The sequence below is a fragment of the Protopterus annectens genome, chromosome 7.part0 (genome assembly GCF_019279795.1).
Source record: "Protopterus annectens isolate FY-2018-M chromosome 7.part0, PAN1.0, whole genome shotgun sequence".
NCBI lineage: Eukaryota > Metazoa > Chordata > Ceratodontiformes > Protopteridae > Protopterus > Protopterus annectens.
The window spans coordinates 1,085,629,284-1,085,656,872 of record NC_056739.1 but is presented as its reverse complement, the minus strand read 5'-3'; the positions used below and the strand labels follow the sequence as shown (position 1 = coordinate 1,085,656,872).

The window sequence follows — 27,589 nt, the reverse complement described above, 5'->3', positions numbered from 1 at the left end:
GAAGTGGACATTTTCTTTTCAATATGGTTCTATCCATTGTTACAAAGAAACAATCTTCATCACCATTAGTTTTAGTAATTCCACTGTTTTCATTACATATTAAATTTGCAAGCATGCAGTTCTCATTCAACTGGCTTTGTATATCTGCAGCTTGAGCCATGTAGTCAACATCAATCTCTCTTCGTTTTTCTTACAGTACAGTAATGTTCTTCAATCCTTCCATGTTCAGTTTTTGATTTCTTCCTTTACACCTGTCCCTTTCTTCTTTTTCCTACCTTTTTAGAAAATGCCTTTTTCTGTTGAATGAAGGTTTTCTGATAGAAAAATGTTATCATTGTAATCTGTGTGTTATGTAACAAAGCAGTGTCCTTTTTAGTATGTATTGTCTTTACAAACATTAATCGGTTTCTTTTTCTTCCTTGTTTGTTATGAACGTCTTCCTTTTTTTTCCCTTCTAAACACACTGAATTCTCAGACTGCTGAATACCTGTATCCAGAATTACAGAGTTGTCAGGGGCTTCACCTTGTTTCATCGGGAGCTGAATATTTACAGACAATAGACACCTTTCCTAAAGGTTTTCTAGTTGCTCTTTGAATAACATTACTTATCTTACCAGTCCACTCACTAACACATGTAGAAACAGTTCTCCAGGCCATGCCAATTGCACAAGTGCAATAGTCATCAGTAAGTCTAGACTTACTACTAATGATATTTGTGCTTTAGCAAATCAATAGACATACTCATTTAAGGAAGCCGTATTCAGTTCAATCGAGTAAATTATAAAAGAAAAGAATAAATCAAAAATCAGTAACCACAGAATTCAGAGAGAACTTAAATCAACTTCTATGAGAAAATTCACACAAGCAATACACAACTAAAGTAAAGTTGTTGTTCTGACAGTACAAGTTCCGAAAGTCAGACAAAAGCTGTAATTCTTTCATGTCACGCGTTTGTTGATGTACATGTTCCCATGCTTGCACAGTACATCAGTGCTGTTCAGGAAAAGCAACTGAGGAAATAGAACCTCTGTTGCCCCCCACCCCTGTCATTATGGGGTCTTAATGCAAGAAACCTAGATAAAGCCCAACATAATGGAGTGGGACAGAGGTTGAAAAATAGGGACATTTTATCGCTCTTATAAATTTAGGAAGTTACTGGACTAGGACGTTTTGTGTTAGCGTGCATTTTTCTGAAGCATATGAAGTGTAAATGTCAAACAAGAAGTTATGTACTCACCATAACGTTCGATATATGTAGTCCATCTCACCTCACATTCTTACCCGTGGGTTTGGAGCCGAATGTCGGCTCAGACTCGGCCAAAACTTTTCTAGTTCGAAGTCTTTCTATTGACTGGGCTAAGATGGTATCCCATGATGCACTGCTCTATATCCCCAGATCTAGTTTGCTGCGAACACCAGCACTCATTCTCCATGCATAATACCCAAGTAAAGAACAAACCAAGAATGAAGAGAGCTCTGAAACCAGACCTAACCTCCAAATCCTCCAGGAAGGGGGAAGGAGGGGGGGGGTAAGAAAGAATGTGAGGCGAGATGGACTACATACATCTAACGTTATGGTGAGTACATAACTTCTTGATGTTATGTAATCCAATCTCGCCTACATTTTTACCCATGGGACAACGGCCCTAACACCTAAATCCTGGGAGGCTCAGTGGAAAATACTCCTGAGCACTGTGGAACCAAAGACAGACCTGCCCCTAGATACCACATCCAACTTGTAATGAGTAACAAAGGTGTGAGGAGATGCCCAAGTAGCCGCAGCACAAATATTATCCATAGACAATCTGGCCTGATAGGTTGCAGATGTAGATACAGACCGAGTAGAGTGAGCCTTTACCGGGAACGGTAAATCTTTACCCCCAGGAATAAATGAAAGAGATGCAACTGGAGCATCCACCTGGACAGCGTGACTTTGGAGACGGGAAATCCAATTCCATTTTCCGAAAAGGAAACTGACAACTGATCAGATTTTCTGAGGTCTTTGGTTCTGTGCAAATAAAAAAGTAATTGTCTGTGTACATCCAATTGATGAAATTTAAATTCTGCCTTGTTTGAGAACTGGGGAAAAAACACTGGCAACTCAATAGATTGATTAAGGTTACTGATTGACGCCACTTTGGGAAGAAAGGAAGGGTTGGGTCTGAGAGAAACCCTGTCCTTATGAAAAATCAAATAAGGGGGTTTGATTGATAAGGCTTGAAGCTCTGAAACACATCTGGCTGATGTGATGGCTACTAGAAAGACAGTCTTCCAAGTTAAGAATTTTAAATCACAAGTGGCTGCAGGCTCAAAGGGGGATGAAGTAAGAGCCTGTAGAACAAAGTTTAAATCCCAAGGCATGACAGGTTCCGATACCGAGTGCCCTTCAGAAAAGCCTTACAGAGTCTATGAGCCATCAGACTAGGCTCGTTTGCGACATGAAAGGTAGAAATTGCCACCAATTGGATTTTAATGGTTGCGGCCACTGAACCCTGGTTAAAGAGCATAGACAAGAACTCCAATACCAACGAAATTGGAGCAGTGTAAGGGTCAATCTTTTGGGTACGAGCCCAGATTGAAAACCTCTTCCATTTAATGTAGTAAATCTTCCTGGTGGAGGGCTTATGAGAGGAAGATAAAATATGAACCACCTCCGGTGAGAAATGATGAAGCCTAACTAATGACGGAAGTGTAGTAGCCAGGCTGTCAACCGGAGGGTCCGAAGAGAGGGATGGAGCTGCCCTGACATGTGTGTCAGTAAGTCTGGTTGTGGGTCCAGAATCCAAGGAGCATCCATGAGATAGGGATGGAGAAAGGGAAACCAAATTTGACAAGACCAGTGTGGAGCAATCAGAATCATTCTGTTTCCCAAGGATTATGCTTTTTGACAGCAAGGGGACCAGAGGGAAGGCATATAGTAGACCGGAGGGCCAATTGTAGACTAGACCGTCCCTGGGACACTCCCCCTGAGGGGGGGGGGTCAACGTGAAGTAACTGCTGCATTTGGCATTGAGGGGGCTGGCAAAGAGGTCGCAGCAAGGCTGACCCCACCTGCGGAAGATCTGTTCCACAACTTGACAGTTCAGGGACCACTCGTAAGGCATCAGAACAGTTCTGCTTAGCCTGTCTGCGATCACACTGGACTTCCCCAGAATGTGTGTTGCCACCAGAAAATGTTGGGAAGACACTGCCCACTGCCACACTCGCACAGCCTCTCTGCAAAAGGGATAGGACTTGGTTCCTCCCTGCTTGTTCAGATACCACTCCCTGCTTGTTCAGATACCACACCACTGACATATTGTCTGAGTGGATTGCAATAGTCCCGAGAGGAAGAAAGCTCTGAAGTGCTTGCAATGCTAGTAGCACAGCTCTCATCTCCAGGACATGGATATGCAGATGCATCTCGTGCTCTTGTCACGTGCCTTGGACTGTCCTGCCTAGATAATGCCCCCTCCACCCCATTTGGGAGGCATCCATGGTCATCGTGGCAATTGGGGGCGCAGGAACAAAGGGCTTTCCTGCACTCAGGTTGTCGGTGCGAAGCCACCAACTGAGATCCTGTTTGCACCTGTCCATGAGTAGAATAGGGTAAGAAAGTGGAAGACATTGGAGAGACCACTGGGCAAAAAGTAGCCACTGAAGGAGTCTCATATGTAACTTTGCCAGAGGGACTAACAATCGTCGCAGCCATTGTCCCCAATAGTTGGAGGACCCATCTTGCCTTTGCTCTTCTCAGGGGGAGCAAGGCATGAACTTGTTGTTGTAGGACTGTGATTCTATCTGTGGTAGAAACGCCCGCATGAGAATGGTGTCTAGTTCTGCACCTATAAAAGTGACATGCTGTGAGGGCAACAAGGCAGATTTTTCCCAGTTCAATGTGATGCCCAGCTGTTGACATAGGTTTATAGTAATGTCCCTGGTCTGAATTAGTAGATGCCTGGTGGTGGCAGTAAGGAGCCAGTCGTCCAGATATGGAAACACTTGGAATCCCTGACGTCTCAAGTGAGCAGTCACCACTGCCATGCATTTGGTAAACACCTTGGGGGCTGTGGTGAGACGAAAGGACAGGGCTCGAAACTGAAAATGACTGGCTCCAAGCCGGAAGCGTAGGTGACTTCTGGATGCCCTGTCCATCTTGATGTGGTAGTAGGCATCCTTGAGGTCGATGGAGCACTTCCACACTTTTCCCAACAATGGGAGAATAGACTGCAATGTGACCGTTCGGAACTTGGACTTTTGCAAGTGGGTGTTCAATTGGCTAAGATCTAATATGGGTCTCCGGTCCCCTGTTCTTTTCGGCACCAAAAAGAATCTTGAGTAAGTCTCTAATCCAATCTGGTCTGAGGGGACATGGTGGATGGCTCCTTTTTTCTAGCAGCTTTGAAATTTCTGAAGCTGCATAATCCCTTTGACTGGGTGGAACATCTGGGATTTTCTTGATTGGAGGGGGATCTGATGAGAAAGGGATGACATATCCTCCGGAAATTATTTGTAGAACCCATTGGTCCTGGGTGATGTCTTGCCAGGCCTCCGGTTATAAAGAGATTCGCTCCCCCGACTGGCTCCGGAAACGCAAAGTCGGGCCTCCCATCAGGAGCTGCAGTAGGGAGAACCACGAAAGGAATCACGGTCTCCGAGTTGCGGGGGCCTCCTCTGCCTCTAGGGTGGCATTTCCCAGAATAACCACCCCCTCCTCTGCCTCTAGAGGGGGGCTCACCCTGTGCACCAAGAGAAAACCTCCGATTTCCTGAACCACATTTTGCCACCCCTCTGGGCCTTGGGATAAGGCCTAGAGGGAAGGGAAAAATGGCCTCCTACAGCAGACAGAGTTTTTCCCTCCTACTCACACCTGGTGAGGGTGTCTTTCAACTTGGTTCCGAACAAAGAGGAACCATCGAAAGGGGCATCAGTGAATGAAGACTTGAAGGCCTCCGCGAAATGACAAAGGCGCATCCAGGCCTGTCTCCTAAGAGCAACTCCTGAACTTGCCGCCCTACTTGCTCCATCGGCTGCATATGAGATCAGCCTCATGGAGGAGTTAACGATGGAATTGAGGGTAGACATCTGAGGGTTAACTGTCTGGGTCACCGCCTCAGAAACGTTACCCGTGAAAGTATCTCCAAGCTCCTTGAGGAGATCTCTCTGGAGCCGTGTAAAGTGAGATAAATAATTCAGTGACCGTAAGGTAAAGGTCGCTGAAGAAAAAGTACGCTTCCCGTACTGGTCCATAGATTTAGACTCCTAGTTAGGAGGATGGACGGTGGAAGAAGTCTCGGCTAATTTCTTCTGAGTGGCCGCTGCCACCACCATGGCATCCACAGGGACTCCCTTGGACAGAAATTCCTTACCAGGAGGAGCAGACAAAAATTTATTGGGTCTCCCGACTCTGTGGAACCAGTCCCCAGGTCTCCCACATCCTTCGAAAGACCAAATGCAGAAGCTTGAAGGGTGGAGATACCTAGGAGGCGGAGGGCTGAGCACCAAAGGCCTTCAGGAAGACAGACTCCTCCTCAGAGGGGGCTTTGGATGGCCAGTCACCTCTTTGTTTCAAAATCTCTAAGATGTCAGAGAAAGAGACATCCTCAGAGGATGACTTAGGGGACCCCTCAGATTCCTCGAAGTTGGTGTCTGATGTGAGAGACTCATCCTGGGAATTTATGTGCTTCCTCTTGCAAGTCTTCTTTCTGGGTGGCTCCTCAGACAAGGACTCTGAGGGGCCCTCAGAAATGTGGGGACCACTCATAGGGGTACCCTGAGGCCTTGGGGCTCCGCTGTCTAGAGATAGATGGCGATCAGAGACCTACACTGGTGTAGTAGGGGACAGAGTGACCGACCCACATGATGCCGCTGACGACCTGGCCAGTGCACTCCGCATGGCCTCGAAGGCCGGTCCCCCTGAGTCCGAGGAGCAACCAGCCTCCGAAACCACGACAGGAATCCCGTGGACAGAGCCGACGGGGTCGGAGCGGATGTCGGCGCCGATAAGCCAGGAGGGGCTGTTGGAACCGACCCAGGGACATCACACGGAGCCGAGTACTTTGGCTTCAAAAGCTGACATACGCTCGGAAGTATCGAAGCAGGTTGAAGGATGGGCTCCGGAGCAGACTGGGTCGAAGTAGAGAACAATTTAGCCAAAACCGGTGCCTGAAGGAGTCTCTGCACCACTCTATCAACGTCCACATCTGATAAGGGCCTGGAGGATTTAGAGGATAGAGAGGGAGATCAAGACCTCCTCTCCAAAGGGGACCTGCGAGGAGGTGATGCTGGCCTAATGCTAGGTGATCGGCTCCAAATAGGTTCCAAAATGATTGCGCTGATGTCAGTTCCATAACCACAGACACTTCCTGCGGCCCCAAGGACAATGGAGCAGAGGATGTCGAAGCAGACTTTGCTATTTTCTCCGGTGGCTCCGAGGAGACTGATGGAGCCAGAGATCTCTTTTCAGATTTCAGAGATTTTGTCTCTTAGAGCTGGAAGCAGTTTCCAGACCCTCCTCGAAGGAGGGTTTCAGAAGTCCCTTCAAAATCAACGTGTTCTTCCTTTCCTGAAGAACTCTCAGACTAAACGCATGACAAAGGTCATCGGTAATGGACATTTTATATCTGCACCTAGAGCATTTCTTGAAGCCCGAAGGCTTATGCTCCTTAGAATCTTTGGACATAGTTAGCTACCACAAAGCACCAAAGACAATAATAACTGACAACAGTACCAACAGTAAAATAGTCACAAGGCGGGAAAAAACTACCACAAACAAAAACCTCAAGATCTCTAACTAAAACGATCCTTTGGCACAACACAGAAGGGGAATACTAAAACCTCTAATTTAAATTGTTTTAGACCTGAAAGAAATATAACACAAAGAAGCAAGGGACAGACTACGTCCTCTAACTGAAACGGGCCTAGCCCGTTAGGAACAGCTAGTTGGATACCATGGAAAAAACGATCAAATGCAAAACTTTTTCACCATACAAGACCAAAACACACAATAGCTATTAAAATAGCTTTTTGTTTTCAACCAATTCTCTAATAATGAAGAAAAAGGGTACTTAGCCACAGCCAAGAGCGAGACCACGTCCGAGCTACGAGCAGCAAATGAGATCTGGGGATATAGAGCAGTGCAGCATGGGATACCATCTTAGCCCAGCCAAAAAGAAAGACTTTGAGCTAGAAAAGTTTTGGCCGAGTCGGAGCCGAATGGGTAAGAATGTAGGCGAGATTGGACTACATAACATCATCAGTTATTATTTAATGACTTTAATTCTCAGTGGCTTGACAGAAAACTACATTTTTATGAGGAAAAGAACAAAACTATGAGGGAAAACTCTGGACATTCTGGGAAAATCTGGACAGTTGAGAGGTAGAGAGAGAGTCTGCTGAGATTTTAGGTGGGTCAAGGAATGTATGTTTTCATTTCCAAGTTTAGGAAAATGTACTTGATTTTCCTTGTATTCTGCTCTGTTGTCTACGCATATGCCAATAGAAAAGTCTGGCCACTCAATGGTACTTCAAAGGCTGGACTGGTTTTTAATTGGTATATGCTCAGTTTACAAAGGGCACACTGGCTGGGCTGTCCAATCAGTGTGTGTGTGTGTTTCTGACTCATTATTACACAAGTGTTATTGAAGACAATCACATTTTCTCTCGCTTAGCTACTAGAATACATCCCACAGCCTCAGAGTGGTTCCAGGACTTTTCAACAGAAACATTTCAGCAAGATTAAAAAATACCACTTCTAACCCTGCCCAATTTTCTGTGGAGTTCAACTGGGACCTATCTTGTTTCCAGTCCTCTTTTCCCTCCAACTCCAAAGGACTCCACAAACTTGCCATTCTACTTCATAAGTCAGCATGGTAATAGGTACGTGAGGCCATCACATACGAAAATAAATTCCCAACTAGTTTATTCAGTTGACTATAGACGACAGATCATTAAGTTCTAGGATGCCCAACAGCAAGTCTACATTTACTAAAGCCATGCTTTTTGGAACTGCTCACCATCTATCCTGATTACTACCATACTGAGACACCCTTGAACTTTAAAAGTCACTTTGAAACATCTAAGCATACAGCCAGACCATACTTAAGTTTCAGTACCACACTGCGCAAAGTAGGTTTAAAATTCAACTTCTCATATTCTTATCCTGGAAATCACATCACTTATTTCCACTAGCGATCAAGGTAGCAAAAGAAAACGGTACTCTGCTGCAATCTGAATAAATGCAGTTTCCAATCAATGCAGCTTCTACGGAACACATCAGTATCTCTTGCCCCTCAAAACGAGCACCGTCATTCTGTTCTCAAAAAGGCCAGCTGGATACCAGTTCAGTAAAGACTGAACATATTCCTAGGATCTCTAATTTACAAACTTTAGAAATGACACTTATTCGCTATTAAGGAAACTTACCTCCTCTGTCAACCAGACAATGCTCCATCTGTAACTCCCTTAAATGACATTTCAGTAACGAAAAGCTTTTAAATCCTAGGGCCCAGTAACTAAAAGCTTTTAAATCCTAGGGCCCAATGTCCTGAATTCCATTCAACTAGCCATCAGAAACTTGAATATCCTTCACTAAATTCAGCACTGTCCTCAAGTCCAATTATAAAACACTGTAGTATCTTACATGTCACACAGCATACATTAAATACCTAGGTAAGCGATATATGAAACAAGCCTTATTTAGCAGCATCTACATTACACATTCTTGTTTACAATTTTAGATTCCAATTGAATTTTGTATATCCCAGCAATTTTGAGAAATATACTACCTTTTAACTTTTTTGTATACAATAAGCAAATACATATATTCTTCAAATAAATAAACCCTTGCCTCCATGTCACAGCTGTAATGTCATTTTTATTCTCCATAGTTCACTCATTTAACACACTCCTTTACTCTAGCCTACACGAATCTCCTTACTCATTTATTTTTGGACACAATTTGTTTTTCTTCTACATATTTTATGATGTGCATCAAGATGTGTTCATTAGTATACAGGATTAATGCTATGTATGACCTACTAAAGAGCTTTCAGTATAGAGGAGTAATGCTATGTATGACCTACTAAAGATCAATATATACAGGATTACCGCTCTGTATGACCTACTAAAAATCTATCCAGGACTTACTCTAGACCTGTGTTTAAGCTTCACAACTCACAATGATAAAGGAAAAATAATAATCACAGCTAAAGCTGCGCTACAGAATCTCTCATTTTCTTTAGCATAAACTGCTGTTGCCTGAAATTTATTTTTTAGCAACTTCAGATCTAATCTTTATAGGCTAAGCCCCCAATGCCCCATGTCTGTGCCAGATCTACTAGCCATCCATCTACTAGCCATATACCTACATGCCCAAAGCCCAAGCCACTAACTACATTGGTTGGCTGGGCCATAGTTACGTTTTTACCCCTCAATGCCACCAGAGTAGCACTGCCCGAAGCATTCTTATTGCTCAACTTCTTCGTTAGGCTTTTCCCAGTTAGGGGTCGCCACAGCAGATGACCTGTCCACTCATGATTGGCAGTGGAGTTTTACGGTGTCGAGTTGCCAGCCCGGCACCCAACCTCCCACAGCACACACACGCACGCAGTCACGCCTAGGGCCAATTTAGAGTATCCAATCCACTTACAGCATGTCTTTGGGATGTGGGAGGAAACCCACGCAACCACAGGGACGACATGCAGACTCACCACAGGAGAGGATCGAACCGGAGAAGCTCTTGCTGTGAGGCGACAACGCTAACCACTGCACCACAAAACACACAATTTGTCCCTACAGTTCAATTCAGCCTGCAACACAAACAAACATTCAAAACAAGGGATTTTTAGATTTGTCCTCTAACCTGATCACAGAAAGTATCCTTGAAAGTTCTGAAAGCTATCCTCTGGCTTCCTATTTCTGTATACTACTACTCAGTACTCTCCTTTTCAAAATCTTGAATCTTGGGTACTGCCCCCTTTGGGGAGGAAATTACCTACCAGAGAGCAAAACTACACTCTGTATTTACAAGGAAGGCCACCTTATGTTAGTTCACTCCCTTTTGATTCAGTTACAGGTAAAAGGAAGCCCTTCTCCACAGTGAGCCCAGCCACATGGAACAGACTACCTAGAGACCAAAAAAAACTTTAGAAACATTTAGAAGAGCATTAAAAGAACACACACAAAACATTCATTCACAGCCACTTGTGTGACAATGGAAAGAATGCAAATATAGACCTTTAACTTCCAGGCTTTAAATGCAACAGTCATTGCACCAACATGTATATATTTTAAGTGTTACATTAAGTTTTAGACCAGTCTGTACTGTTGTTGGTCTACATGTGTGGAAGGCACTGCAGCCTTGCAATTCTACAGTACTTCCTATGCTTTAAACAAAGTGTCTGTCACAGCATAGATGCCTACATTCTCCACAGTGAGGAGAGCTTGAAGGGTGTAGAGTTTTTTGGTTGCTTGTAATCTTTTTCATTACGTTGCTAATTTTGTCTTTTTGGCATTGCCTAAAAAAGGCTTTAAGGTGTGGAGGAAATTTAAGCCAATATCCAAAAGATGGGGGTGCACGTGCAACCCATCCATGCCAAAGCAATATGGTCTTCTGACCATGTTCTCCCATGCTAACAGACACTGGATCCTTCTGGAGTGTACTCTACTGCTTGCTGAGTGTTAACTTGATCAGGTTTCAACTCTGGGAGTTGAATTTCTCATTGCTGAACTTGTCAACCATTGTTTACCCGCAGAAAATCTTTTCTGGTTGATTTCTATTTGCAAGCTGGTAGTGACTCTGGTGCGATTTCTATTATCAAGTCAGCTGAGCCTGTCACAACGTTTGGAAAAGACAAAAGCCTTACACTTTGCTTTGCCAATTGCCCCTCCCACTTCATTAAGTAAATCTGCACAGATTCTCTTTGAAAATTTGATAACCATGGTAAAAGCAGTTAAGGGGAAAAAAAAAAAAAAAAAAACTAAACTAAATAATATGCTAAAAGCAACAAATGACCAAATCAATACAGATGTCAAAAGTAACATTTTAATATTAGTTTGGCAATTATTAAACTAGTTAAGCATAAGGATCTAAAAACGCATCTGAGGAAATGACAAGAAAATTGTTTAATATTTGTAAACAGTTTCCTGCAATATATACTTTACAATTTTCCCTAAGTTTTTTATTCATTGCTACAATGTATTTTACACTGGAGAAAAATGTAATTTTACCACAGACAACAAAGTTTAAAGTGCAGGGCAAACATATTGCTTCACTTTATTAAAAAAATGCTCTAATGATTCTGTCTACTAAGATATAACATGAAAAGGATTCTTCTGATTAAGACTACTTTCTGCTCATGGTCACATTTTACACCACCCAGGATGCCATTTAAAACAATCAAAAAAAAGACTACTTAGGAACCTCCTCTGCACTGTCGACAGAACGGTTTGGAGGGTCAGGTACATCTCACATTGAACAACACTGTTCTGGAACAGAGTTCCCAACCATGTAAAACAAAGCTCATCCCTGTACATACTCAAGCACGGCTTGGGAAACAGAAAATTTATCCCAGGGCTGACCCAGTACTACTAATGGTCAGAGGCATCTCCTAAATGCTTCATCCCATGCATGGGTCAGCTCAAATTACCTACAGCATGATCCCAGTTATTCGCATTAGAGGTAATACATAATTATTGTCCACGAGATGGGTAACACCAACCTAACACCAAATGGGGTAGATTAATTTAAGTACCAAAAAGGAAACTGGCTAGGCTTAAAATGGCCATCAAGGGCAACTAGCCTAGTCTCAATCTAGCCATTGCCCAAGCTTGAATGCAGATTACTCAAGGACACTTGGGGCAGCCAGTCCACCGAGTAGACTACTTGAATTGAGATGGACTTTACAGTTACACTTGCAAAAACACTTTTTTCTGCTTTTTATTTGGCTGCTTAACTCTGGTTTCTTTAGTGTAATAGTGTGATGTGAAGGAGTAATATTCAAAGGGATAAACAAGTATTTGAGTAACTGGTCTACCTGGCAACTAAAAGCAATACACAAAAGGATTCACAAACACGTGCGTGTGTATACACACACACACACACACACACACACACAAACAGGTTAAAAATCAAAGTGGAAAGGGATGAGGACAAAATGGCAGGAATTTGATAAATAAGGTATGTTTGCATGATTTTTTTGTGTAATTGTTTTTTTTTTTCATTAACCTTCTTCCAAAAATCATGAGTCCACAACTTTATGAATATAGTAAAGTATCCTAAAAAAACTAAAAACACTACTCAATGAAACATTTGTGCAGCACAAAACTCCCAAAATATCAAAAACAAGCACCAAGCAGTCCACAGTCTTGGGCAACCACACAGCAGATGATTAAATACAAGAACTAATGTGAAAAGCATAAACCAAATGTAGTGCATGGAGAACACTTGCTATGCTTGGCTATTCAGAAAAAGACAACTCACTTAAGTGCTACAATGGCGCGAGACCAGACCTTAACAAATGTTAAGCACCCCCTGCTAAAGATAAATTTGGGTCCTGCACTAGGCAGTAAAATCTGCCAGTACAAAACGACAGCAGCAAAATATAATATTTGTTTCTGCTTGCCGTCCATCAGTAACATGTCCCTGATTTCCTGTTCTAAACTTAGAAAGTTACTAGAACTTGAATAAAAAAACGCAAATGAGCCAAAATAAAACCAAATTTCACTTTATTCTTCACATCAAACAGTAAGTGCTTTTGTCACCCTGGACTTCCTCAGACTGCATAATGTGCTTAAAATTAGCAGAACTATTTATCTTACTCCAAATTAATCATGTGATTTAACAAGTCACATGATTTAACTTTTTCCTTTTAAAAAAAAAAACAGTTAACACTTTTATCATTTAACCCTGGTGGGCAACAGGAGTTCAATTTAACCTGCCATGAATACTCTTCCCAACTTAATTCAGATTCAGCATCAAATGTAGCTTCAAAATTGATTCCTTCATCTAATACACAAAATTTAAAATATACTTTACAACCATTTTCTTTATGTTTGCCTATTGCATTTTTTTCATCCTGCATGTGAACAGCATACTTGTGCTCACTCCCTTGTAGTACGCCCTACATAATAGGCTTCACATGATTGACAAATAATTAAATATACTATAAACCTAGATTTACAATTATATTTTCCTTTTAGGTGTACAACAGTAGTTCTTATCTTAATTTCTTTTACACTTGTTAACAAATACTCGCACACGTTGCAGTTCATACATTTTACCACACCTGGATTTTTACATACTGGCTGCATATTATCCAAGCTACTCTGGAATAAATTTTCAAAGCGCTTTCCTCTTTTTTTTTTTGCACAAATACTGGTCCTTCTCCTATTTTTTTTCTCAACTTCAGCACTGCATTTTAGGAACTTCCAATTGTTAGTTACAATATTCTTAATTGCTCCAGAATCTACACTACTGGTGACTTGCATGTCTGTTTTAAAGTCCTTCTTAGCATTATTACTACCTATCTCATTTGTGGCTCTTTCAAAAGTTTTTTTAGAAATTCTTAGTGTATCCTCTTTGAGATACTCTCTTTCTATAAAACTCTTACATAAGCTGCTACATTCATTTTGGATTTTTTCTTCATCATCAGTTAAACGATATATTCTTTCCAACTGACCCCTTACTATATTCATTTTCGTACTTTTAGGGTGCATACTATCAAAGTGCAGATACGAATTGTTTGCACATTTTTCTTATAAATAGTGGTAAGCAACATCATTTTCCTTATACACAGATAAATCCAAAAAATTAATATAGTCTGCATTATACCCAGATGTAAATTTCAAATAGCCACATACTCCATTCAAATAGGTTAAGAACTCGTCTAGCAATTTCTGCTCTCCTCTCCAAATCATGAATGCATCATCAATAAAAACGTTTATATAAGACAATGTGTTCCATAAACTTACTTTTGAAAATATGATACTTTTCCCACCCATACATGAAAATATTAGCATAATGTGACGCCATCAGTGTACCCATAGCAACTCCGTTTTTTTGTATACCTTCTGACTGAATTCAAAGAAGTTGAAATTCAAAATGTCTAATATTTCCATTAGTAAACCAACCATATTAGTCAAAAAAATTTTTAGAATTTAATAGTTCCAATCTAACCACCTTCATTCCTTCATCATTAGGAATGACTATATATATATATATATATATATCTCAATAAAGACGTTACGTCTAATGTTAACAAAAGATCCTCTTTTGTTACCTTAATTTCTCTTAACATTTTTAAACTCAAAGAATCTTTGATGTATGATGAACTATATTTGACAACTTGCTGCAAATGTCGATCTACAAAGATAGTCATAGCTTCTGTCTTTGCTCCATTACTTGCAACTATAGGACGCATCAGAGGTTTATTTAAATATTTGTGTATTTTAGGTTGCCCAAAAATACGACTCATCCTAGGAGTTTCTACATGCAAGTATTTCCTTACGTCTTCTGTTATGCGCCCCGTCTGGAACCATTCCTCTATTTGACCATCTATAAATGAAAATTTTTAACTTCTATAAAAGTTGCAGTTTTATAAAATTGTGCATCAGATAGCATCTGCTGAATATAAACATTTTTGTCTAGCACAACCAAAGCAGTTCCTTCATCAGCCCTAGTTACTAACAAATCCTCATTATTTAAAAAAAAATTCAACAGTTGCCTTTGCTCAGATTTTAAATTAAAACATTTGAAAGCAGGTTTCTTTTCAAACATTTCAATTATTTCCTGTTCACACATCATTTGAAACATTTCTAAAGTCCTTTGTTAGTGGTGGATTATACACACTAGGCTTACTAAACATTTTGCCACCATTTAAACTGTTAGGAAACATCACTTTGAAATTCAACTTTCTAACATAGTCCCTAAGTTCACTGATAGTATCACATTTGTCCGCTCGTATTGAGGGCACAAAATTCCAGCCTTTAACACTTTACACAACTCATCTGATAATGCAACATTAGACAGATTCACTACAATAAAGGCTGTCAACAGTACCTTCTTTGCTTATTGGCAGGCATTATTCTTTTTCCAATTGTTCTGGTACCGCACATTCTTTTTTGGTGCAGATGTAACCTCGGCCCAAGTCCTGCTCTGCTTGCCTTGCTGCTGATACACTCTCACCAGCTGGTTGGGCTCCATTGGAAAATCCTTTTCAGTGCTTTCTAACGACACTAACTCTTCTCCTGCTTTACTAGTGGTTGCTGCTACAATACTAGAGGTCACTGCTGGATTTACGGACACCAATGTCTTAGCTCTCAGCTATTTCATCCGTATTGTGAGCCCATCTTACTGGCGTCTGTTTATGCTGCTGACGTTGTTCCGCCCCTCTGCTACTGGCTGGTTCAACTCTCCAGCTAGTTCGTAATCAGCCTCATCACGTAAAAACGTTTTTACTTTCTTTTTGCGCAAAATTTCATTTTCCTTGTTCTGCCTCCCCCGAATCAACGAAAAATTGGCAACAGAATGTACCAGCTCATGTAAGAGTTTTATAGAAAGACGATATCCCAAAGAAGTTAGAAATTCTTAACAAAAACTTTTAGCCACAAATGAGGTAGGTAATAATAATTCTAAGAAGGACTTTAAAAACAGCCATGCAAGTCACCAATAGTGTAGATTCTGGAGCAATTAAGAATATTATAACTAACAATTGGAAAAGTTCCTAAAATGCAGTGCTGAAGTTGAGGAAAAAAAATTGGAGAAGGACCAGTATTTGTGCAAAAAAAGAGGAAGGAGCTTTAAAAATTTATTCCAGAGTAGCTTGAATAATAGGCAGCCAGTACGTAAAAATCCAGGCATGTAAAATGTATGAACTGCAACATGCGAGTATTTGTTAACAAGTGTAAAAGAAATGAAGACAGGAACTACTATTGTACACCTAAAAGGAAAATATACATGTAAATCTAGGTTTATAGTATATTTAATTATTTGTCAGTCATGTGAAGCCTATTATGTAGGGCGTACTACAAGAGAGTTATAGAAGAGGGTGTACGAGCACAAGTATGCTGTTCACATGCAGGATGAAAAAAATGCAATGGGCAAACATTATAAAGAAAATAGCTGTAAAGTGGATTTTAAATTTTGTGTACTGAATGAAGTAATCAATTTTGAAGTTAAATTTGATGCTGAATCTGAATTAAGTTGGAAAGAGTATTTATGGCAGGTTAAACTGAACTGTTAGCCACCAGGGTTAAATGATTAAAAAAAAAGTTCACTGCTTTTTTAAAAAGGAAAAAGTTAAATCATGTGACTTGTTAAATCACGATTAATTTGGAATGAGATAAATAGTTCTGCTAATTTTAAGCACATTATGCAGTCTGAGGAAGTCCAGGGTGACGAAAGTGCTCAATGTTTGATGTGAAGATTAAAGTGAAATTTGGTTTTATTTTGGCTCATTTGCAGTTTTTTATTCAAGTTCTGTTATTTTTGATTTTTCAGTTAATGTTTTTGAAAGTTACTAGAACGACAGGATGTGTAGTCACCTGATTTTCTGAGGGATACTTAGTCCGAAACCTAAATGCATGCCATTATTTGCCTTTAATCTTCAGTAAATTTGTTGGAAAACTACAAACTATATGAGGGACACACTCAACTTGAGGCAAAAATCTGGACAGTTGAGAGGCATGGAAGGTGGGTGCAAACAAATATAAAGGGGCAGTGTTACACTACCTTAGTGAGAGTGCTCATTAATCTTTTTTTTTTACTGTAAGTTGTAGTACATGGAGCAGATAAAGCTCTATACACTACAAAGAATTATGGGTGGTTCGCCAATTGCTAGCCTATTAAGTGTTCTTGACATGGATGCCAAGATTCACCTATCGAGTTTTTCTCAAGATGAATTTCTTGGCATCCATGGCTCAAACACACAATAATGTAGTTAGTATCAGCAAACCAGTCACAATCTATATTTAATACTATTAGTTAAGATCTCCATTGCTTTTTACAAACTGTTTTGCTATGTTAAATGGGTTTAACATAGCGAGACAGCTTTGAAAAAAGCAACGGAAAAAGGAAGATCTCCGTTGCTTTTTACACACACACTCGCTATGTTAAAGGAGTTTAACATAGCGAGACAGTGTGAAGCAATGGAGATCTTGCGATCTCCGTAATGGAAAGAGTCCGGGCGACCGGACCTTTTTCCATTACTATAACTCTGATTTACAATATGCACGCTGACCAATCAGTGTGCACGTTTTTGAATATTAATGGGGGGGTCGTTGTATAATGCAGAATAACTATAGGAATCAATGGTTGTTAGAAAAGATTACCTTCCTAGATTAATTTCCCTTTGTATAAAAGAAGAGGATGAAGACATCTGTATGGCTCCCATATATGCAAAGTCCAGAAGATTTAGGATTTTTGCATGGGTATTTTTATACCAAACACAGACTTCAGCGTGTCTTTACACAGGTAGGCAGCAAATGCTGGAAGTATTACTGAAGAGAAGCAATTGGGAACTTTTGTCTGAGGTAGGAAGGGGACTAATTAGGTTTTAAAAACTCACTAGAGTACTTTTGTCAGAAATGTTACTGGAGCAAATGGTTGTAACAAATAATTATTCTTTTGTGTTGGGACAAGACCTGAACTGGCTAGACATTGTAAGGCCCACGTTTAATGCTACTGGCTTGGAAAAAATCAATTACTAGAAAATAAAGATTAAAAAGCTAAACCAACTGTAACTGAAGGACTGTATATTGTAAAGGAGATAAAAGAACTAGATGTGTGACCTTTAGAAAAGGGAAGGAATTGCACAGACATGAATGGAATTTGTGTGGGAATACATGCAGAATATCATCCAGGAGAAGGAGGAGGGAGGGAGGTACAAGGCAGTGTTTTTCAACCGCCGGTCCAGCAGAAATTTCTTGCCGGTCCGTGAAAGACTAGGGCCCACTGACTGGGGGGGGGGGGGTCTCTAGCCAGGAGATTTTTTAAGGGTGTTCAGGTGTGCGCAACCTGTTTTCATCTCATGCATCTGTGCAACCTGCTGTTCACATCTTTGTCCTCTACGAGCACAGAATTTGAATGCCAGCAGACATTTGAAATGTGGACCAAAGACGGACAAGTGAGAAGTAGGTCTGTGCGTTTTAAGTGGTAGGTAGACAGGTGTGTGTGCAAAAAGGAAGAGAGCGGGGTGTCTCAAATGTCCAGATTTTTGCCTCATTTTTTAGTCTGTTCCTCATAAAAAAAAGTGTGCGTCTTTTTGGGTTTATTGTGGTAAATCTGTGAGGAGAGATTTTGCTAATTGATGACAGGAATTTGGTTCCTAACCTTTAGAAAATCCACAACAACACATTCTAACAACTTTATAAGTTTGCAAGAGCAATATTTAAAGTTTATCCCACCATTATTTTTGAATTTGCCCAGATTTTTTGTCCTAAGAGGTTGACAGGAATGGTGTGTATGTGTGTGTATAAGAGGTAGGTGGATCTCTCAACTGTCCCCGATTTTAACTGAAATTTTAGCTCCGTCTCTCTTAATCCCACCTAAAAGTGGCAAGTTTTGGAGAAAAGGTGATGAATTACATTCAATAATAAATAATGCCAATAATTAGAGTTACAGACTTCTTTCACTTTAGAAAAATGTATAGTCATTTATGTTCTGTTATTTTGTCAATGTCTCAAGTTAATACCAATATAGGAAGCATACCTGATTTGTCCTTGGTTAAGAGCTATGTGTGTGTATACAAGAGGTAGGTAAGGTAGCATACCTCTCAACTGTCCAGAGTTTTGCCCCATATTTTTGATCTGTTCATCATAAAAAGGACCGAAGTTTCTGATGTCATATCCTTTGGCATACAACCCTCAAACAGAGATTGTTTTAATTGGTTCCTTATAAACAATGGCTTTTTATTTCTGCCTTAGCGGTCCCAAAAATAATTCTATTTTCACCAGTCCCCAAGTGTAAAAAGGTTGAAAACCACTGGTATAAAGGGACTGCAAGAAGTGAACAATTTATATAATGTTAGAATAAATGATACTTGTTAAAAAATTTATACTGCATGAAAAAGTATCACTACACTTTGCTTTTCTATTAATTTGTATGTATCTATGTCACTGCTGTTCAGATTTAGTAAAGATGCAAAACACAAAACAAGAACAGATAAGACTGGGGAGAAACAACCACAATTTACTTCAAATTTGGTAACTAGGCAAGCCGAATGGTTAATTTAAACTTTTCAGCCACGAACCAGGGTCCAAAGGAACAAAGTACATAATACAAAAATAAATAAATAAATAATAAAAGTAAATATATGCCACACGGTAATAAAAATACATTCTCTGCAGTACATAGAAATTTAGCTTCACAGATATGCTACAAGTTAACTAGAGAAGGAATGTTCAAAGACATCAGACAAGAATAAAAGCATGTGCTTCCAAATGACCAGCAGTTGTAAAGCTGATAAAGCCTCAGGCTACTCAAACATTGTTCTGTGATGCCACCTGTGCTCACAGTGAAATTAGAGCAAAACAACTTTCAAAAAGTGCACAACAGACTGTTATGATCGGGTCTCCGATTGTAACCATGTTATGTTCGAGATGCGGACTCCAAGAAATTCATCTCCACAGTGAAGCTTGAAAGGTGAATCTTGCCATCCATGTAGAGATCACAGAACAACTGGTTATGATCGGTGAGACCCAATCAGAACTCTTTGTAGCTCATGGAATTTTATCTACTACATGTACCTCCAGTCACAAAAAAAAAAAAAAAAAAAATTAAAGTGTTTTAGCAGCTTTGAAAAATGATTAAGTAAATTATTGAGTGCTGTCTCAGACAAGTAAATATTAGAAAAAAATCTGGGGCAGTTTTTAAATACTGTTCTTAGCTACCTAAATTACTTACAGGCTGATGTCTGTAAACATCTGTGGAGACAGTAAAAAGATGAACCAAGTACTTCAGGGACAGTTTGTGAAACAATATCCCTTCTGTGAAACCAGACTGTAACAACACTTAAGGGCAGTGTACATCTCTGAAAGTATTGTTATAATCAGGTCTTGTGCTACAGAAGCTTGTAAAAGGTTTATTTTTCTTCCGATTTTGGAGAGTAATCATGGTGCTCCATGCACTACAAAACTTTGTGATACATTTCATTAACGTCAGGGAAGTGTATAATAAGATCATTTAAATGCTCCACACACTACATATGTGTAAAGAAAAAAAATGCTTTGACATTGAAATTTAAGTTTGCATTTGAAAAAAATCGAAGACAAATTACAATAAAATTTAATCGGAATATAGTGGAGTGAGAGGACTAGAGGAGTTAATAAAGTGCAAACAAGAGACGTATCCTGGATAGCAGCACCAAATCGTGCATTGGAGCCATTCCGCTGTAGTGTAAATGGGCTGATGAACACTATGAAACTGCCTAGATACATGACAGCTTTCTGTGTTAGACTGAAAGGCTATGTATTTGATCTGAATGGGGGGGGGGGGGTTCAGACCAGTAGATTGTTTTAGGTTTATTACAGAATGGTAAGGATGATAGATACTCATCATTCTGTGCAAGAGTCTCACACATTTATATTTTACTCTGCAAAACACGGCTGTAGCTTGTAGCTGGATAAGTACCTTTATCACAAATGAGTATGTGTTTAAGGTGAGTTTATAAACACACTACTTCCACTACACACACACCTAGACAATTTTTGCACTCCTAGGGATTGACTGCAAAATACTGGATGCTTTCTATATATTACATCTCAAAAGCAATGCAGCCTCGCAAAGTCGGGGGGGGGGGGCATTATGTGAATTTAAGGGGACAGAAAGCATCAGGAATTCAGAATAGTGAGGAAATCAAGAAAAATTTAAAACAATGGTTACAGATTACAAAAGACAAAGATGATGAGGACAAAGGAAAAGCTTAGAACATGGCAAATTGTGGCTTACTGTATTTATAAAAATGTTTAATGGGGATGCAGGCACTACAAATGTAAACAGTTAAAGGGGGGAATTAAAAGTATCCTGGACAGGAAAACATAATTTTTAAATCAATCAGTTAGGGGACTATATGTTAATAACACACCCATTGTTCCTAGCCACAAAACTGAAGCAACTTTAGAAAGGTTGGTTATGGCCAGAAAATAGTGCGACAGGACACTAGATATTCAAAAGAATTCTTGAATGGGAGTTTTTAAAGCATTTTGAGCAACTTTGTAATATTAATTATATCACTTAATTTAAGTAAAATAGGTACTTTTTTTGGATTCAATACCCTTTCACATAATTACTCAAGTTAAGCAACTAATAACCCCAATGAGGAGGCATAACAAAATTATTAAAATCAGATTCTAAAAAAGTCCAGAAAACAATGGAATTCTGACAGAGCTATAAAAATAAATGTATAAAAAAGGTTTTTGCAGTCTGGTTCAACCAAACAAATGAGATTTAGGACATAAAGAATGTCGGGAGGCACTTATTATGACTGTGCTAAAACAGAGAAAGACCCCACTTCCCTCTCCTCCTACAGGCCCATAATCGGTACTAAAGCCACAGTTACACGATTAAAGTTGTTGACACCCATTACAACAGTAGCTACCCAAATGCCAGAGATGGACGATGGTAAATCACTGCGAACTGGTTGGAGGAAGGAATATAGGATAGTTTTCAGTATATTGTCAAAATGTTGCTATGAAATTAATGAATAGTCATCCAAACAGAAACATTAATAGGGTGACATTCAGAAAGAACAGACAGTGTGGGGCGGATAAATCAGCAAGTTCTAGAGAGACTGGGCTTTCTTTACTATTGTGTAGTATTATTCTCAGTATTAAGGGAGCTTCAGGAACATTTGCTCATGCACACAGCAATCCAACATTTTGTGTGTCATGTATGACAGGTGTCAGTTTTGTAAAACACGTAAATGAAAACGTGTTGCAAAAAGTACTAGTGACCGCTGTTCATTTTAAGTGTTTGTATATTTCTTAGTTATTTCTGCACCTCACTTCTTGAAGCTGAAATAAGGGCACTGTCCCCTCCTCCACTGACATACGTGAACAGATGCACTTCCTGAAGGGATAATTGAAAAATATATATACACATTTTATATGTAGTAGCCTCATCCTCCTCTTCTGTCACATTTCAATCCCTCACAGACTGCAAGATCCTAAGGCTCTTCCAACTCCTCCTCTGCTTCTATACCATATCCTTAAGCTGCTGCTCAGGCTTTATTGCTTCTAGTCCTAACTCTCTCCCACTGTCTATCTGCATCACTAACTTTCTGGTTGCTATTTTCCTAACTGAAACCAACATTCTATTTTTCATGTACTACAACAGTCAATGTCACACACTGCACTACCTATGTACTATTTATGGACACCATCTACATCATGTATGGTGAGATTGACTATTATTGTCTGTAATGTTTTAACTGTACAGAATTGACTACATGTGTAGTAATATATTGCAACATTTTGTAACAGTATGTTCTTTCAATTTATTTTTGTATAGTACTTCTAATGTAAATTTGTATTGGATTATACTGTATTTGTATTGTACTGTATGTGGAGCTTTTCTCCCCAGGCCTCTGCTGAAAACGGGTTCTGTAAACAAATGTCAACTAACTAAATAAATACATTTTTTGCTTTCAGAACAAATAATGCTTGGCTAAAATATTAACACTTATCCTTGTGTTGTTTCTGAAAGTATTGAAAGAGAAGCCTTAATGGCTGGTTGGTTGATGGTCAAAGTGAACAGCATGCATCTCACGTCACAACTTTGTACAACAATCACGACCACTCCTGAAATCATTCTCTGAAATGTAAATCAGCTCTTTAGATAAAAAGCACCAACAGTTTCTTTCCTAAAACTAATACAGAATGATCACTGCAAACCTCTTATACAAAGACTCTTAGAATACTGAAATTCTGTTAAGAGGTTCTCTAAAACAATGGGGTCAACCTTAGCAACAGTTTAAATGAATCAAACTATATAAAAGGCCATTCTCTGAGTTATGATCAACCACTTGGAATTATCTGCCACGTGTGTGATCCGATTCCCCTGGACTACACAATTTCCACTGTAACACAAGAATTATTTGATAGTACATACATTGTATTTAAAATGTGACAAACCATTTCATCATTCTAACACAGATAAATGCAATTTATTAAGTTTACAGGACACATACAAACAATACATCTCATCATGGCTTTCTTACCAAATAACCAGGTTGGCCAGATGAGGTGGATCCATTGCAATGGAGAACCGTAGAGAATTTCCAACCCTCAGTGCAAGAAAGAAATGTAGGTATGGAACAGATTGCACTGCACTCACTAATCAACACAAACACATGACCAAACCGCAATAATAAGCTAAACACCACTAAGCAATAGACGACATCAAAAACATTAACAGCATACTATCCAGCTAAGATAAAAAAAAATAATGGACAGCCATTTTGAGACCTACAAGACAAAAAGGCACAACTTCACTGTAAAAAAATAATTCTTTACATGCCACTTGTTAGTGAAAGTATAAGCAACTCACAATACAACTGCAGAATATCACTGCTGCTTCACACCACATTTACTATTGACTGGTACAGTGGATAGATCTTTTAACTAAACACTATATATCACAGTTTTAACTACTTGCATCATACTTCTACTGCCACCAAATGAAAGGGGCTCAGTGTACCAGCTCACGCACCCGGTTGTCAAACTAAAGTGAATAAAACCCACTGCACTTAACTTTATGAATCGACAGCATGCCACGTGATTACGCAGTCTTCTGCTAGGCCTAAAAGTAGAGTGATGCCAAATTATGATCATTAACTTTTTCGCTGTTTATGCATAAAATACTTAAGATGGACAGCTATTTTTTTTTTCTATTGAAAATGAAGACTTCACTGATCCATTTTAAGCCACTTACTAATTTGGCAGGTGAAATAGTCTTTAACTAACTTAAAATGATTTGTTTTCAAAAACTCTAAACCCCCCTTCATAAATCTGTAGTCAACTTGAAAGTGTTTATGCAAGTCCTCCCCTACTCCCATATCCATACTTATGCAATAACAGACCGCAGCAATGCATTTACATACAAGAATGGGTTGATTCCCGCAGATCCCTTTTCAGCCACAAGTCAGGTCAAGTAGCAGAAAAAAAAGTCACAGAAAATGCAAACACCTGACATATTAGAAGTTGACTGCATTGCATGCAAATGTACAAAACAAATATGCCAATTATGAAAGTATCCTCTAGGCTACTCCATTACAATACATCATACAGATGGCTAGTTTCAGAGAGGAATGTGGCTACCTACGCAAACACTCAAAGATGCGAACAAATATTGCAGTTAATTACTGTGGCAGACACAATTATCACACAGAAAGATCAACCCAGATACAAAGCAGTTTCAGTAAACAGGGATTCAACAAAACTGATATTTAAACAAAAAACACAATCCAAAGATAGTGATGAGCGTCGAAGCAGGGCAGTGGCACTGAATAGAGAGAGATGGCGATAGTTGATTTGACACCCCTACCCCATATAGAAAATGGAAAAAAAATGGGGTTGATGATGACTGTGAAGGCTTCAGTTTGCTCCATTGTTTGACCAAAGGTTTTTGGCAACTCTGCCCTGGATGCTGCAAGTGCTAACTTCTCCCTCTTAAACGTAAAAATACACCTGTACTCCAGGGATGCACATTGGGGGGGAGCTTGACAAGTCTTAATTTTCATAGTCACCCAAAAGGCCGACATATTAAGTGTGGCAACACGGTACAGCTAGTATCGCTCACTTCCATGGAGTTGTTTAAAGTTTGCTTAGCAGCTACCTGACTAAGTAACAGCCCCTGTGAAACTTGGTCTTTAACAATACAATTTTCAACATTCAACAACAGTAACAATTTAAAATAGAATAAATCACATTTTAAAAGACTAGGCAAGAACTTTGTAGAATACAGAGATGAGCACAAAAATGCAATCAAAATTGTGCCTATTAGAATGCAGTTAAATCAAAACGTGAAAGGCAAAATTATAACCCTTTTCACCAATATTCTAAACTTCCTTTTTGTGCTATCAATAGAATGCTGAAATTCTAATACTTGTGTCGTAACAGTTCTAGAACCACCACAGATCACTGAAACAATCACGCTCAAATAAATGTTTGCGTCTGTCATTTAATTATATCTGTACTTTTCTTTCCATTTTACCCATGTAAAAATGGAGGTAATGATAACGTAGAAGTGGAAAAGGGGACTAGAGAAGTTGCCAAGGATATACACTGGTTTGTAGATTAGACAAATAATGTTAAAAAAGGCATAAAATTAGTGATGTACTGTTTACCACATTTTACTCACTAGCACATCTAAAACGCAAAGATGCTCAACTCAGTTGTTAGCTGCATGTTAAAAGCACAAGGCGCAACAAAAGACATCAGGATTTACCCCACATATAACCATCATCTCCAAAGATAAACAGTGGCTCAAGGCAAATAAACTCACTCTTTATGAAGCCCTTGTAATAATACTCCTATTAATTACCATAATTTTCAAGACAATAACAGCCTCCCTTCTCATACATTTAGTCAAATAAGCAAGCTTTAAATCTCGTTACATTTAACTGTATACGAGAGATAGGACTGGTATTTGCAGTTTGAAGAGTATGTTTTAAGACCCTTTTATTCTTTCCCTGCGATTACATTACATAGGACTGCATAACTGAATAAAACACTGGATCACACTAAAAAATCGTATGCCTGACAAATCATTGTTACGTTTTCACTCCATACCAGTGAGAGAACAATGTGAATCTAAACACTGCAGCACTGCTTCTAACACACAAATATGCAAAACTGTGTGTGTATTCTTTACGTCGGTTTAACAGCAATACAAAGCTGTCCAAACTGACAAATTCTCTCAACCATGTTCCTCAATCTAAGCCACTTTTCCTTTTTAATATACACCAGCACTACTATATAACAAAACCTCTAGAACCGCAATCTGTACAGAAAAAAAAAAAAAGAATCAGCGCGCCCAATAAACACAATCTGTGAAAACTGAATGCTTTGTAAATCAGCATGCCCAAGAGATGCTGCAGCAACTTGCCCATAATGCAAACACTCTCAATACCCATCTGCATCATGAAATACATATTTCACCTTTTATTTAACCACATATACGCTATAAAGATAAGTGACAGATCCAGGCACCCATTACTACTTGTAGCGCCCCATCAGATTCCTAAAGATCCATGCCGCCCCCACCACACCATACCACACATACAAAAAACCACCAACCTACACACCAGTGGGGCCAGCTGACCGACCCCCCTTCTCCCGAAATTACTTATCCAGTGGTGCTAAGTCGCCCCCCGAATCAATTCTCTACAGCAACCAATGTTCTGCACGTACAAAAAAAATCCCCAAACTCGTTTGCAATTCAACTCCCTTACACCCATCGGCTCTTAGAATCTCCCACCATGCATGAACTCAGTTACTTTCAACAACAAATCAATACAAACATGACTTCCACCCTCTGGAGCTCAATGTACCTGGATGGGCGCCCTTCGCAGCCGTGCTGGCAGGCTCCGGTGCAAGAAACAGTAGAACCGTGGTAAAGAGAAAGGGCAGAGACGGGGAGAGAAGCTGGGTTCCCCGCTCCGCCATAGCTCCAAGCCGGGCGGAAGAAGGGACGACACAGCCTCCTCCTCTTTTCCTTTTTCTCTCGCTAGTTCTCCGAAAACAGCGGCAGCAAACACCAAGCTAAAGACGGTAAACCGAAAACAGCCACTTCTCTTACGTTCACAGTACTGGACAGGGAAACAGCGAACAGCAGTAGTCCAACGTCCTCCACTTACTGGATACGTATCAGAAAACTCCTAAAAATGTAGCTTCGTTATTACTCCATTCCAGGTCCAATCCTTCCCGAAAGCGTAAACCGCGCCGCAGCGTTCGCCAGACCCAACTAGTAACGCCGGCTCGTTCCCTCACTTCGATACTACAGATACTATTCTCTACACACACTCTTTGAGTAAACGTGAGCGAGGAAGACGAGTACTCGCGCCGGCACGAGACTGCACAGCAGACAGGAGCGCGCTAAATTCAACACAAACTGTCGAGTGGACTGCCACTGTTGGGTCTAGGGAAGAAGTGAGGGGAAAAAAAACGTTTGGATTCACATATCAGGAATCTTGTTTTAGAGCAGATCCTCTTACAAGTGGGGCCATAATTTAGGAGTGTGCGGGCGTGTGTTTGTCTTAGAAAGCTGGATTAAAAAGAAGAATAGGGAACCACGTATATGAATCATTGTTTTAGCTGGTTATACTTTTTAAACGCAGATAACTGTGGTTAATTTTGCTTAGTCTTTTTTTCCGAGATGTACCTTCTATACTTCTGAACTGTCCCTAGTTGTTATGGCATCCTTAGTTTTTGCTCAGAATGCTCGTTATTTCATAAATGCCTTATTTAGTGACATAACAGATGGTAACCAGTACTTAAATAGTTCAAAGTCTGAAATTTGGATGACTTGGAGGACTGCCATTCAGTAATGGACTGGCAGTCAAACACTCATTCGGAGTAAGAAACCGTACGATTGCTGGGCTGTAGTCTTAGTATC

The 27,589-nt window shown here is 39.8% G+C and overlaps 1 protein-coding gene across 13 annotated transcripts in view; it reads right to left on the bottom strand.

Moving 5' to 3' along the window:
- NEO1 (neogenin 1) overlaps positions 1-27,050 on the bottom strand; it is a 2,116,015-nt gene extending 2,088,965 nt beyond the window's left edge. For 6 of the 13 annotated variants that reach the window (XM_044077653.1, XM_044077654.1, XM_044077656.1 and 3 more), the window contains exon 1: positions 26,526-27,044. In XM_044077653.1, coding sequence (XP_043933588.1) covers positions 26,526-26,640 — 115 coding nt within the window. In that variant the 5' untranslated portion in view covers positions 26,641-27,044. Of the gene's footprint in view, positions 1-26,525 lie in introns of all 13 variants that reach the window. The other 7 variants (XM_044077655.1, XM_044077657.1, XM_044077666.1 and 4 more) reach the window with 6 other exon arrangements.
- Between the last annotated feature and the right edge of the window lie 539 nt (positions 27,051-27,589).